The sequence below is a fragment of the Helicoverpa zea genome, chromosome 25 (assembly GCF_022581195.2).
Source record: "Helicoverpa zea isolate HzStark_Cry1AcR chromosome 25, ilHelZeax1.1, whole genome shotgun sequence".
NCBI classification, from domain to species: domain Eukaryota; kingdom Metazoa; phylum Arthropoda; class Insecta; order Lepidoptera; family Noctuidae; genus Helicoverpa; species Helicoverpa zea.
In genome coordinates, this window is record NC_061476.1 from 6,118,828 (window position 1) to 6,133,179 (window position 14,352).

The 14,352-nt window shown below is 35.1% G+C and overlaps 1 protein-coding gene across 31 annotated transcripts in view; it reads right to left on the reverse strand.

The window, feature by feature from the left end:
- LOC124642823 (twitchin) overlaps nucleotides 1–14,352 on the reverse strand; it is a 130,986-nt gene that overhangs the window by 91,441 nt on the left and 25,193 nt on the right. For 13 of the 31 annotated variants that reach the window (XM_047181492.1, XM_047181498.1, XM_047181503.1 and 10 more), the window contains exons 4-33: nucleotides 12,493–12,514; nucleotides 12,059–12,221; nucleotides 10,948–11,089; nucleotides 9,852–9,987; nucleotides 9,571–9,774; nucleotides 9,182–9,483; nucleotides 8,408–9,034; nucleotides 8,156–8,328; nucleotides 7,853–8,026; nucleotides 7,315–7,569; nucleotides 6,980–7,099; nucleotides 6,414–6,827; nucleotides 5,944–6,051; nucleotides 5,743–5,853; nucleotides 5,470–5,643; nucleotides 5,264–5,377; nucleotides 5,059–5,157; nucleotides 4,885–4,983; nucleotides 4,705–4,800; nucleotides 4,141–4,233; nucleotides 3,966–4,049; nucleotides 3,768–3,884; nucleotides 3,585–3,680; nucleotides 2,864–2,977; nucleotides 2,624–2,698; nucleotides 2,087–2,206; nucleotides 1,406–1,513; nucleotides 970–1,011; nucleotides 375–407; nucleotides 157–219 (exon numbers count right to left, since the gene is read on the reverse strand). In XM_047181492.1, coding sequence (XP_047037448.1) covers nucleotides 157–219; nucleotides 375–407; nucleotides 970–1,011; nucleotides 1,406–1,513; nucleotides 2,087–2,206; nucleotides 2,624–2,698; nucleotides 2,864–2,977; nucleotides 3,585–3,680; nucleotides 3,768–3,884; nucleotides 3,966–4,049; nucleotides 4,141–4,233; nucleotides 4,705–4,800; nucleotides 4,885–4,983; nucleotides 5,059–5,157; nucleotides 5,264–5,377; nucleotides 5,470–5,643; nucleotides 5,743–5,853; nucleotides 5,944–6,051; nucleotides 6,414–6,827; nucleotides 6,980–7,099; nucleotides 7,315–7,569; nucleotides 7,853–8,026; nucleotides 8,156–8,328; nucleotides 8,408–9,034; nucleotides 9,182–9,483; nucleotides 9,571–9,774; nucleotides 9,852–9,987; nucleotides 10,948–11,089; nucleotides 12,059–12,221; nucleotides 12,493–12,514 — 4,478 coding nt within the window. The remainder of the gene's footprint in view (nucleotides 1–156; nucleotides 220–374; nucleotides 408–969; nucleotides 1,012–1,405; nucleotides 1,514–2,086; nucleotides 2,207–2,623; nucleotides 2,699–2,863; nucleotides 2,978–3,584; nucleotides 3,681–3,767; nucleotides 3,885–3,965; nucleotides 4,050–4,140; nucleotides 4,234–4,704; nucleotides 4,801–4,884; nucleotides 4,984–5,058; nucleotides 5,158–5,263; nucleotides 5,378–5,469; nucleotides 5,644–5,742; nucleotides 5,854–5,943; nucleotides 6,052–6,413; nucleotides 6,828–6,979; nucleotides 7,100–7,314; nucleotides 7,570–7,852; nucleotides 8,027–8,155; nucleotides 8,329–8,407; nucleotides 9,035–9,181; nucleotides 9,484–9,570; nucleotides 9,775–9,851; nucleotides 9,988–10,947; nucleotides 11,090–12,058; nucleotides 12,222–12,492; nucleotides 12,515–14,352) is intronic. The other 18 variants (XM_047181513.1, XM_047181509.1, XM_047181515.1 and 15 more) reach the window with 14 other exon arrangements.

The window sequence follows — 14,352 nt, forward strand, 5'->3', positions numbered from 1 at the left end:
AGCTTACTGTGATACTTCCTATTGTATTAATGCCCAATTCAAAGACTGTATTTTGAGTTTTGATAATTATTTTATTCTGCTTTAAGTGTCTAGCATCATTATTATGGATTTGTTTGGATATACAGTAGCTGAAGTCAGGTTATACATATATCTTACCTTAACAGCCTTGTTTTCCATGATGGAGCTCCTACGGCTCTCTGATTTCATTTCTTCCTTGACCTACAGAATAAGGAGATCTTTTAGTATCAATCGTATTTTACATTTGTGCTACTGAAGCAGAGACAGCAAAAATATATTTAGACAGTTTTTTTAAGGCACATGATGCTTTTGAAGATAAAGTAAAAGCTGAAAGTAATTCGTTAAGTAATACAAACCTCGCTTTGGAACGATGTCCTTCGGCTTTCGGTCTAAGGGAAACAAAACAACATATCATATTAGCACAGAAATTACCCTTAAAGTATTTTTAGCAAACGACACTTTATATACAGACGATACAATAACGGGACAAATGGAAACAGGGCTTTAGAACAATATTTACAATAACAAATGAGGATCGACAAATCTGGATACAAAGGGCCAATCAATGGTTTTGTTACAAATATTTTGTTCTGTAAAATATGTAACAAAAGGATTCATGTATAACAAAACATGTAGAGATAAACCACCGTGTGTGTGATTCAGTATTTTATGTATGTAACTATCGAGACAGATTTTCTTAATCATAGTCGCCAAAATTTTATTTACTTGATTTGATAGGTACTACTTATTTCAATTAAAAAAATAACAATACTGAGTTCAGAGTGACTGCTCAGTTCTAGATTTTTTTCCATTTTCAAGTTATCTGAGACGCTAAAATTAATCTAATTATTGTCGTTTTATAGTGTTTGGTTTTTGTCTGTAATGTATGCATGTGGTGGTACAAATATTCATCGACATCAACAGGGACACGCATCACATTTTCTTTTATACCTTCACTTCAAGATGCTGTTGTTGTTGGGCGATCATCGTCACCTGTTTTATTTAAATACACCTTTTAATTACCCTCTCCTTCTTATTTTACGTGATAGATATAATAGGTATGACGAATAAAAAAAAATAGTCCGTCTTTTAGATAATCTTAAAATAATGGACACGTATTTTTTCTTTTCTCTCACAGACCAATAACAATTATAACACATAATTTTGTGTTACCTTTTAGGTAGTCATACATAACGTCACGGGCTACTGTAAATCTTTGTTGCGTTATATCTTAGTAAATATTCAATATTGTCCAACATTTTTCGCCAATCTAAAATGCGGACTAATTAGAATCACTACTTTTTTTAACCCTGCCGTCATGTCTATTATTTCTCTTTACTCTGTTCTTTTTTATATTTGTTTTGTTAAGTTTATTATATTTTCTTACCTTAGCTGTTTCCTTTTCTTTCTTCTCCCGAACAGTGGGAGTTGGCGTGATTTTCTCGTACTTTTCGAGTACTGGCCTTTCGTAATCATCGACAAAGTCGAGTTCAATCTGTAATTGTTTACGGATTATGTACTAGTTTCTTGTCTTGATTTACATTGTTCATTAAAATTTCATTAATATGCCCTTGAATTTTAATGTCAAAAATTTTTTTTTTACTTACAGTCCCCAACAAAGAACATAAAATATTAAAACATGTAACAAAGAAAAAGTTGATACGTTTGCTACTTTACTGAATTAGGTGCAATCCAAAAATGATATAAAATAACATTGTCCAAAGAAATTTTATAAGCAGCAAACGTATTGATGAAAAAAAAAAAACCTGTGAAAAGAAACTACATGAAAAAGCATAATACAAGCGGCATGCGACTTGCAACCAAACCTGTGACAAACGACGCAGGACCCATAGAACTCTTCAGAGTAAAATAAATAGGGTGTAGTGAGGTGTGTGCCAACAAGACTGTGGAGTTGTGATTAGTTGTGGACGTTACAAAAGGTTCTGTGCTTGAAACTGGACAAAACAAGAAGTGTAATAGACATACATTCCATAAGAGTAAGATTGCAGATAGACAGAAAGAGAAGAAAGTGGACGTCACTAAGGATATCGTTTGAAACAGTTTTTACCCCGTCTTCGTCAATCTCTCTGTCCTCAAACACAGCTTTTTTAGGCTGTTCTGTTGTCTTCTTAACAGTTTTCTTGAGCTGGGGTTTTTCAAATCTACCACCTTTTACTATGATTGGGTCCTAGAGAATTAATCAAGTTTTAATTGATGTTCTACATTACAAGCGCAGCTTTAGGTGCTGAACTATTGTATTAGTTTGTTTGTAGAAAACCGTGAAATTGCATGCTACAGTGGACTTCCTCTTCATCGATCTCACTTTGTCGCTAAAGTACATAATAACTTAGCTTGATTAATTTTGTTGAAAAGAATGATAGTAGTTAAGTTAGAAAAGAAGAATTATGTGGCACCACATTCATTGTCCCATAGATTGCGTGACACGTAGATAGACCAAGAGTATCCATTGTATTAGACTAACTACAAAACATTAGTGTTTGTTTTTTAACTATCTCAGTATGTAGGTCTAGTACTACGACAACGGCTACAAAATCAGTTTCAGTAGCCTAACTACATTGCGGCACTTAAGCGTTATCTTCTCTACCTGATCCTCGTCTTCCTTATCCTTTTTAACGACAGCGGGCTTTTTGACTTTCAACTGTGCTGCCTCAGTACCCTCCTATGGATATTTATATTATTGCATTTTAAAATTTGGACGCATTTCGCCAATTAGATACATTTTTACAAAATCTTTGGTAAAAAACATTAAGATTAAGTAGAATAATAAGAATATTGAATGTAAAAGAACTGAGATAATTAAAAAGAGTACTAAAAGAGACTGTACCGTTAACTTTTTCTTAGCGGGTGTCTTTTGTGTGAGTTGTGCCTCTTCAGGAGCAGTTGTGCTTGTCTTAGTGCGAGGCTTGGTTAGGCTGACAGCCTCCTCAGTGTCCTCTCCCTAGCCCCCAAACACATTTGTATTACACACCACATCATTGAGTTAGTGGAAAATAAAATTGTGTTGCACGCTGATCCTATCACTATTAAGAAGACAAGACTTTAACTTTAATAATATCTTCTTTCATTTCAAAATTATTGGTCTGTTTAAGTAAAGATGCAGTGATAGAATCAGCTTATTTGATTGAAACATTTCTTACACTTGTTTCTCTAAGTCTAAGTATTAATAGAAAAATAAAAATGAGTTCTGTGGAATCGTGTTGTGTGCATATTCAATTACACTCCAAATTCGTGTATTTAATTCAACCGTGCCTTTGCTTTTTGAAAAATTTACATTGTTTTCAACTCAGGTACCTTATCTAGAATTAATATTCGTTTTAAAACAGTAGGAGCACCATTATCAGCAGATAATGGTGGAATGTTAGTGTTGATTGGCCTCAATCCGGTCTGTGAATTATTTGAAATCAAAAATGTTCAGCTGTTTCATCTTTTGATACAATTATGTATACTTTTGATATAAGAATGTAATGCACAATATATAAGGAATTTAAGCTTAAATCTTTGACGTGTTTAAATATTGTTTTGCTTAGAATTTTTGAAAACCATACCTTCTTTTCCTGATCTTTAGGTGAAGGTCTCTTAATTGTCTTTTCCTCAACAATTTCTGGTTTCTTAACACTGAGTTTAGCTTCAGCCTCGCCTTCCTAAATATCATTGAAATGAAATTGCTGTTAATATCTATTGATATCATTCTTAGAATATTGAATTTGTAATTATGTAAGTGTACGAACCGTAGGCTTAATTTCAGCAGGTGTTTTGTGTGTAAGTGAAACGTCTTCAGGTTCCTTGCCGGGTTTAGCCGGAGCCTTAGGTTTGGATAGGCTGACGCTTTCGTCAACGTCCATTGGCTAAACAAATATTTAATTTTAGTCCATTGAATCTTTCAGTGTAATTAATTTACGATTTACTTATGTGTGTGTGATTCCTACCTCTGGTTTGTCTTTGTCTTTAACAGATCGTCGTCTAGCAGTTGCTGTGGCTGAGGGTACTTCCTCCTCAGGCTTTTTCTCTTCCTAAACAATTTTATGTGATCAGTAAGAATATGTTTTTTTTTTCAGCTATAGCAAGTGAGTGTAAGCGTAGTAAGCGTTTGTCAAAGTGTACCTTTTTCTTTTTCTCAAGAGGTGTGGGCGTGATTTTCTCGTATTTCTCGAGAACTGGTCTCTCGTAATCGTCGACAAACTCCTCAACAGCAACCTTTAAATTGTTGATAATGTATCAGTATTGTGTATAAAGTGTTACTTCATTAGTACAAGTCAGAAGTACAGAAAAGAAAATAAGATAAATGGTTTTTGTTTTCAGTGTCATCTGTACTTTTGAGTAGCCTTCCAAATTGACCTAGTAAAAATTAAAAAATGACAGTTTTACCATCATTTCCACGTAGCAGCGCTGTAATTTTTCAAAAAAATATTACATTTAAAACATAGAGAAGCAAAGCTTTAGATACAGTTTTTGCCATGCATGCGATCAAAGCTACTTACTGTTACTTCAGTTTAAAAGAACTGCTGAAAATATTTCCGCGATAGAGGATTATTGCATTGTGATATCATAAGACCCTTGCATTGTTTGAAACTTAGTGTGTTGTTATGTTTTAGAATGTTCGCGTTCAAACTCGTTATCTTGAGCTACCAAACTGTTAAGTGTAAAGTGATTGTGTTAAGTGTATACCTCTTTCTCTTTAAGAGAAGGACGCTTTTTAGCTTCAGGCTCATCCTTTTTCTTAGGTTTAGCCTTAGGCTTGTCTTCTGGTTGTTTTTCCTCCTCCTATATAAAAATGCGTGATTATTTTGTTGCCCTCACTTCGCAAACAGTTTTTAAATAAAATTGTTATAAAAGTTATGTATTTACCTTGTCCTTTTGGACAGGTCGTTTGCGGAGTGTAGGCACTTCAGGTTCGGGTTCTTTTTCCTTTGGTTTGATTTTACCCTTCATCATGTCTACGTCATCCTATTAAAATATATTAGATTTTTTAATTATACGCTCAAAATCGATAAACAAAGTGTCAATTTGATAATGTTTTACCTGAGATTCGCTAGGACGCTTGTCCTTAGGCGTAGGTGTGTATTTTTCGTATTTCTCGAGTTCAGGTTTCTCATAATCATCAACAAACTCGTGATCGGCCTATAAAATATTATATTTAGAATCTGATATTTCGTATTTTTATAATAAATAAAAGAAAACCAAAATAATGTATTATTGCAACTAAATAAATTAATAATAGTTGTACCTGATCAACCCCATTTTGTTTTTTGGACTTTTCGTAAGGAGTTGGTGTGAATTTGTCGTATTTCTCGAGGTCTGGCCTTTCATAATCGTCAACGAACTCGTCTGGTTCACCCGGCTTTACAAAAACATCGTATTTATTATTTTTAAAGGTTACAAAATTTTCAACATATTGATTTTTTAAAGTGTATCTATGTAGTGCGAATTTACCTTCTTAACCGGTTTTTTGGTTTTAGCAACCTGAGGTTCCTCAAGCTTAGTTTCTTCAGCTTTTGTTGGAGCTTTACCAAGTTTAACTTTAGAAAGCTCGTCAACAGGCTCCTCTGGTTTGGGCAATCCCTTTTTGATACTAGGCCGCTTTGGTTCAGTCTTTTCTTCTTCAACCTAAGTCACCCGATTTTTATTAGAATTTACACGTGATTTTATTTTACATTGAATAAATAAATTATCCGATTTAGCTAAATTAGGTAGATAAAAATATACCTTCTTAGGTTCAACTTTAGGCTTCTTTTCTGGTGCAGGTGCAGCCACTGAGGGTTCTTCCTCACTGTCTTGTTCACTTTTAACGCTATCAGCGATAGATGCGCGTTTAGCCTAAACGTTTGAATGTTTATTAATTTTTAATTCATCAAAAACTTTTTGCCTATTAAATGTGTGTGTAAGTGTGTAGTGTAATGTGTTTACCTTAGGTGTGTGATCCTCTTTAGGTTTTTTATCAAGCGGCGTCGGTGTAATCCTTTCATATTTCTCCAATACTGGTCTCTCGTAATCGTCGACGAACTCGATAACGTCCTATATCCAAATAAATTTGAGCACATCTAGTTAACACAACACACACGACAGATAAATAAGTTATCACAATCTAAACAGCTATATTAATGAGAATAACATTATTTACCAATTTTGACTAGAATGTTGAAACCCAACCAAATTAAAGTTTGAAAAAGTCTTTACTGCAAGGCAAGATGTTGGTTTTTACTTATACCTTCAATAAGGTTGGGGTAAAGGGATGAAATTTTGATTTAGTCACATGTTTACTATTTTTTCAACTACTTATATCTTCTGTGTCTATCTTTGAAAGTTGTTATATACATTTTTCTATAATCATAAAAGCTTTTTACATAGCTCAATAAACAATGGAACACTCCACTTACCTCGTCCTTTTTAGAAACAACCTTCTTCTTGACCACCTTCTTCTTTTCCTCTGTTTTCTTCTTAATGTCTTCTTTCTTTTCCTCAACGGGTTCTTCCTTAGGCTTGACAGACCTAAGTTTTGGAATGCCTTCAATTTTCTTTTCTGGTTCAGGTTCAGGTTTCTTCTTTTCAAGTTTTTCCAGAAGAGCTTTCTTCTCTTCTTCAGATTTCGAAAGCCTCTTCTCGAATATCTTTTTGGTTTCCTCGGCTTCAAGTTCGGCCTTCTTGGTCTCTTGTACCTTAGATTCGACCTTCTTGGCCTCGACCTTAGATTCAGTTTTCTTTGCCTCAATGCTGACCTCTTCTTTCTTTTCTTCGACTTTAACTTCCTCCTTCTTTGTTGACATTTTTCTCATTGATTTCTTTTCTTCCTCCTTTTATAAATAATATACAATTTTATAAACTATGAAACTACCATTTAGTACATATTTTGAATCTTAAGTAATACAGAAATCTATCACATATTACACAGACCTAGCATTTTCATACACTCGTCAATAAGCAACTACGTATCATCTTATCTTACCTTCTTTTTCTCTTCGACATGGTTTTCCTCGATGATGGATTTCTCTTCCACTATCGACATCTCCTCCTCAGATTCCTCGATAACGGTGGTCTCTTCTTCTTCCTCCTCCTTCTTCTTTTTCTGAAATTATTTAGCAGGATAGTCAGTATAATGCCACTAGAATATCACTGAAAACCATAAATTATTATTAATAGTAACTTCGTTCACCATCAATAATTTTTTTTTATCGTTTTTCAGCTAGTTGTTTTGGTACTTAGAAATGGTATTTTTTACTTAAACTAAGTCGAATTTATAAATAGTAATCTAATCTTAGAGTCTCACTATTGTCCCTTTACCTTTTCTTCGACGATAGTCAAGTCAGCACTAGACTCGTCTTCACCGAATTCGTTCTTAATCACCACTCTGTAGTTGGCGACATATTTAGAAGAAACCTTCCTGATGATCAGCCTGGCGTTGGTGCCATCAAATGAAGTGTTGATTTCTGAGGAATCTCTGATGACAGTCGAATTCTTGTACCACGTGCATCTGCACGACTGGTCTGAGGTCTTGAGAACTGCCACGAACTCGGCTTCCTCGTTTTCTTTGCGGGCCTGAAATTATTATTGAAAGGTTTTTTGAGATCATTTTGAACTTATATTTTGACGTCATTGAACTGGCTTTCATTGAACATCCTTGGGAGTCATTACGGGTAGTCATAAGCCAGTAAGTCTGACACCAATCTAACCATTGAGGAGGTCAGACAGGGCGGTTGCTTCTTGTATAACACTGGTATACAGCTGCATTCGGTTAGACTGGAAGCCGACCCCGACATGGCTGGGAAAAAGCTCGGAAGATGATGTTGATGATTTTAAAGGGACTATCACTTAAACTTACCACACTCCTAAGATGTTTGATGATCTGTGGTTTGTCGCCCTTCTCTTCAGGTATGTCCGTGATCTCGACAATCTGTGACGTCGCCTCACCCTTCTCGTTCTTGGCGACCAGCTTGTACGAGCCTTTGTCTACTTGAGATACATTTGAGATTTCCAACTTGACTGTGAATTCACCCTGGAGTAAGAGAAACATAAGTTTATTAAGTCATTCTTGCATGGTCACATCAACTATTATATTTTCAATTTTCACTTCTCATAGAAAGAGCTAATATTATTATTTTAATATTGTAATTGTAATACTTACTTCTCTACTGGGCTCAATAAGCACAGTATGCCTAGAGCCCTCTTTAACAGCTGTACTCTCTTTGAACCATGTGCATGCAGGTGCAAATTTACTTAATACTTTACATTCAACAATAACAGTCTTCTTCTTAACTATCTTAATGATCTTTGGTTTCTCTTTGATAACTGGAATGACTGTGGACACAAAATATTAGTTAGTAAAATATCAATGTAGTTTGAATACGTTTGTGTTTGAAATGAAAATAATGCTTACTTTCAATATTGAGCGTAAGATTCGCATTGAGCTCTCCAAGTTCATTTTTAATGTTGCATTTATACAATCCGGAGTCTTCAATACCAGGATCGATAAGTTCCAATATGATTGTGTATACGTCTTCGTGGACCTCGACCCTGGTCTTTATTTTCGACGAGTCCCTGATTTCTTTACCCTCGTGGTACCACACGATCGTCGGTCTCGGGCTAGCTTTGACCTTGCATCCCATTATAACTAATTTGCCATTATCCTTTGATTGAATTGTTGGCTTTTCAACGAATGTTGGGCCTTCACCTTCTGGTTCTGGTTCAGCCTCAATATTCAAGTTGAGGTTAGCGTTGCTTTCGCCATATTCATTTTTGACGTGACAGCGGTAAGAGCCACCATCCGCTGCCGTCGGATTTGTCAAAAGCAACAATAACTCATAAACGTCTTCACCCATTTCAGATGATCTGATTTCGATTTTACTACTAGCCTTGATGACGGTCGTGCCTCGGTACCACGTGACTTCGGCCGCCGGCTTTGCTTTGCAGACACAACGCATAGTGATGAGTGTGCCGTCCTCGTTGGGAATGATTCGGGGTTTCTCCACGAAAGATGGTGGGAAACCATTTTCGTCATCCCCACCTGAGAAATGTGAATATTTTATTATAACACAGAGCACCGATCACAATTTCATGCTGCTCTAAAGCATAAAGCTTTACATGCTGTTGCTACTGTATGCGTACATAAGAAAATAAAAAAAAATGATGCCACATTATTATCCTGTTTTACCTTGGAAATTGAGAGCAATATTGGCATTGCTCTCGCCAAACAAGTTGAAGGCGTTACACCTATAGTTGCCCCCATCTTCCCGCGTGGGGCCTAAAATTTCTAACGTCAAATTAAATGTATCTTTTCCAGTGGCTTTCCTGGACATCTTCATTTTAGCACCATCCCTAATTTCTTTATCTCCGTGGAACCACGTGATGTCTGGAACTGGGTATGCTTCTAATATACATTCCATAATAAGTACCTCGCCTTCCTGTCTAATGGTTGGCTTTTTAGGGAATCTCGGTGCTTTACCGTCGGGTATTCTGTTTAAAACATAAAATATTTAAATGGTTGCCCTAACATTTACGCATACAAGATCTTATGTATTAATTTTGTGTGTATTTCCTTACTTAGGTTTATCTCCGCCTTCGAAGTTTAGGTTAATTTTTGCTACGCCTTCACCATGTTTGTTCTTCGCTACAGCCCTGTATTCTCCTCTGTCCGCATTCTCAACGCCTAAGATTTCGAGTCGCGCCATGTGGTATAATGTTTGGTCCTCTTCTAACGTTATTTTATATCTACTACTTTCTTTTATCATCTTTTTTCCATGGTACCTGAATCATTCAGTGCTAGTGTTAGAACCGTTTTTATGTTTTGAATCACATTAAATATGTGTTGTGTATCGTCTTACCATGTGACGGTTGGTTTCGGTTTGCCAACACATCGACATTCGAATGAGATTTTGGTACCATCATCCGATTGCCTGATGACTGGTCTCTCCGTAAACGTCGGTTTGATAAAGTCCTCAGGCACGGGCGCTTCGTCGCCTATTGCATCAATGCACACATTATTAGATTGTTCACCAATGTTTATTTGACGAAGATTTGCAGCTGCCTTTACACGCGTGTTATCAGATTTAAGATGTTTTCTTTTCTAGTGTATTAAGATACGCAACGCAGGCTCATTCAGAGTTAATCGAGGGATGTATAAGAAAATAGATAAATGATATAATCGAATAGAATACATAAATAAAATTTGGATTATACGTGTATAATATTTTCCATTCTACTCTCATTCTGACAAACAGTACGCATGACAGTTGCTTGAGTTATTATGTTAATTGTGCATTTGCTAAAGCGAAGAGTCTGCAACATTATACACTAACTACAAAAATATTGCGAGGGTGTATTAGTGTTAGTTAAAGCAAGTTGCAATAGTGAACATAAGAAACATGATCGTGATAAAGAGAAAGATGCAATAAGAAATAGAGATAAAATAATAATTAATAATTTAATTGTATTATTGGTGCAATAGTGTATGGTGTAGAGTGTGTTATAGGTAACAATATAATTGTTGTTAGTGTGTGTGCAGTGTATTCTGAGAGTGTGTGTTTGAAGAAACAGAATTTATAGATCGAATTAGATAATTAAGAAAACATCTTAATCTGTAATACATAATAACCAATTGCAACGACATTAACTAGTGTATTATGTAGAGTAACTGACATTCTGAAGGAATTAGTTGATGATTATAAAAGCATTGCTGCAATATCTACGTTTATACTCAGACAAATAACAACTAATACATGTAAAGGATTAGATACACACAATAAAATAGCTTTGGTTAAACAATATTAAGCATAATTTGTAGGAGTCATCGCTGCAATTTCGTTTCTGAATTTCGTCCGCTGAATTTAAGATTGTAGACTTAAAAATTTGAAGCCAATTTTTTGCCGCGAATATATGTTGTCTTAATTTAGATATTGGAAACAGTTGGAAGGCACTTACTATCGAAGTTCAAGCTGATCGTGGCATTGCTCTCGCCGAGTTCGTTCTTAGCCGTAACCCTGTATTTGCCGGCGTCTTCCACAGTTACGTTGTTGATCTCCAGTGATGCATAGTAAGACTTTGCCTCCTTGCTCACTGTGAGCTGGATAAGGAAAATAAAAAGATTAGAATTATTGCTGAAATGGTCAATGTTAACATATGACTGCTTGAAAATGAAGAAGTCAATTTATGTCCAAATAAGATTTCATAATCTTGAAAGATTTCTTACAAATATTGATTGGCAGAGAAATCACTATAATTTAAATCAAACGTATTGGTAGGTACTACGTCTAAAGCTTGATCTAAAAATTCACTAAAGTTTAAAATAATAGTGAATATTTTTTTCGAAAATCCTAGAATGTTTGTTGCATAAGCAATTTCAACTTGTGAAAGATATGTTATTAATAAATGCGTTTGATGAAAGGTCATCGCGCGACAGTAAGACAGCCGACACCTGGTATCGTCACCAGCCAACTAAAACGGGGTCAAGGCCATTTCTGAGTACTATTAAAACTAGGACATCTTTAATAGTCACTGTTATTTTTACTTTCTTTGCAATGTCATCTGCAGTATTTTGTGTTGCGTCTTCTTCATCTACAGCGACATAATTATGAATTTAATCTTTAGTTGTTACTCTATCAAACTCAGTTTTCGGTGTTACTCGATGTGATATAAGTCTAATTTTGTATATTTTATTGTTATCACCAACGTCGTAATCCTTTCAAATTAGAGCATGACTTGAATACAACTGTTATGCTATGAATATGTTGAACATATTCATTTCTCGAAATGTTGTATCATCGCTGAAATAAACTTCTATTTGTTTGCCCAAAATACAAATATTTTGGTGCATTGCTAACAACTCCGATGATGGAGAGTTCGATTTGTTTGCGCCAAATGTCAATACAGTTCAAAGTAATGGCAAGTCATACATTTTTCAATAATAAGTCTGAAGTTGCCTCGTCTCGATCGTGACTTCTACCACACGGGTTACAAAATTTGCACCACTGCCTAACATTTTCGCGAAAATGGACCATTTATATTCGTATTAAAATATGTTTTTGCTTCTTACCTTATGCCTGGCTCCAGGCTTGACTTCCACGCCACTGTGGAACCACGACACCTGGGGCAGGGGTTCAGCTTCTATGCGGCATTCGAATATTAGCCGTTTGCCATCGTCTTCTTGCCGAATGGCCGGCTTGCGCGCGAACGTGGGCGCTTTACCGTCCACTTGTCTATGATAAAAGAATTTAAAGTTAGTATATTGATAAAATTTCCATGTTTGAGGGTAGCTGAAAATTGCAGTTTCTGAACATGGATAAAACTATGAAAGGAAACATAATATTCATTGTTTTTGGGTGCTGTTGGTTCTTTGCAAAGAGACGTTAAGGTAAATATATCTGCTAAACTGTCATCGGCGTAAAAGAGTCGGATATGGTTGTTAATCGTCAGCCTGATTAATCTTTAAACATAGGACACTGTAGGTAAAATCTCTAAGATACTCACTTCTGTTTTTCCTCGTCAGCAGCTGAAAAATAAAATGACCACATTGAAATAAAATCCAAAATTATGTTTCACATAGTAGTAAAAGTTTAATTTCGCGAATGGTTTATCTAAACATTTGGGTGCATGTAATAAATTACGTAAATCGTAAATTTAGAATGCACTGCAGAAGTATCGATATCATCGGATATTTTAAGCTGATGTTTACGATTCAGAACATCAGCAGACATAAACAATGAAATAATTTCCAAATGATTTGATAAATCCTGAAATACATACAGACTAGATCTAGATTCAATCTTATCGTTTGCATCTTTATTTTAAGCTATTCTTACAGATTCAATATTGAATTTCTTTGCAGAAATAATATTTTTGGGTCGATCAGCATTATTGTTTGTTTTACTTGTACTACTTTAAGAAATGGTGTCATATAAGTTGCATCTTCATACCATACAATATCATGTTCAACGAATTGATTGTCTAAATCCTATTATTCTTATTTTGGTCTAAGTAAATAGCTATTGTCTGCATCGAAAACAGTTCTTCAACTTATTGTATTAGGATCTATTCTACATTTGCTCTCAACATCTTTTACATATTCGTTCACTTTAGTTATAGGTTTCAGTCTTCTCAAACCAGACCCAATTCTACATTCATCGACAATTTTACACTCTGCGAAAATGTATCAATTGTCGTCACAGTTATTTTGTAATACAACTTATACCATCGTAAATCAGTCCACATGTTTACAAAGTCTGAACTTTCGTCAGTACATTGTCGTCACCACAGTTTTGCTGTCAGACGTTAGTGTTGCCAATGCTACGCGCCCGCGCAAGTTTGGCTCAATACCCCGAAGCGTGGGTTACCGTTCGACGATAATTTTTCTTAGACATTTATTTTCAACTGTGACTAATAATGTTATTTGTGTAGGTATTTTTATTGGGCCAGTGTTGAGTTACGGACATATGGTGACAAGCCTTTCTATCGTTTTTGATTGTTTGGTAGACAGAAACTGAAGTTTTTTTTTCATTATGAATATGGGTACACTTATAGGTAGTGTTGAGTCCATGTGTAATTGGGAGTTTACCAAGGAAGCAATTTGCCCGTTTCTAATCGTTTAGTGTTACATGTAGTAAACCCAAATCATATCAAGACATTGTTGTGACTGTACGTACGGTTATATCGGAAACAAAATTAACTCTATTTACGTCACTTCCTTAATGAGGATTTTAAAAGGAAATAGCGATGTAAGAAATGACAAACATAGGCAGGAAATTGTTCAATGTTGTATAATTTATTGCTTATTAATGTTTCTGGTGATTAAACGCTATCCATGAATGAAGGTAATATTTTAGACTATTATTTGGATTTATCGTCACAAAGTTGAGAATTAATGGCGAAAATATAGATAAAAACTTCGTAAACTGATATGTAAGCATTTCTCTGATGAAAGTTAGCTGAAAATACAGCCTTGTGTTATTATACCATTGTGGGTAGAGCTTCAGCGAAATTATTCATAGTTGAAGAATCGGACCAGTAATAATGAATACCCGGCAGAATAGTTGAGCTTTACTTTTGAATTTTTAAGTATGGAGACGATAAAACATACTGAAATCTGTAGTAAGATACGACAACAAGTATGCCTTGTACTTTGGTCAATTCATAGTTATAACTCCTCACGTTTATCTGTTCACTATAAACTCAAAAACAATGAAACATATATTCAAGGAGTTTTCTTGCATACATAGTAACATGTTATAGACCGCCCATGTCGCTGGGAAGGTGAAAAACTGTTTAATCATCATTCATAATTTTTACTTCGACTTAAAAAATTTATACGAGTAAAGCAGTCGTGGTGGCCTA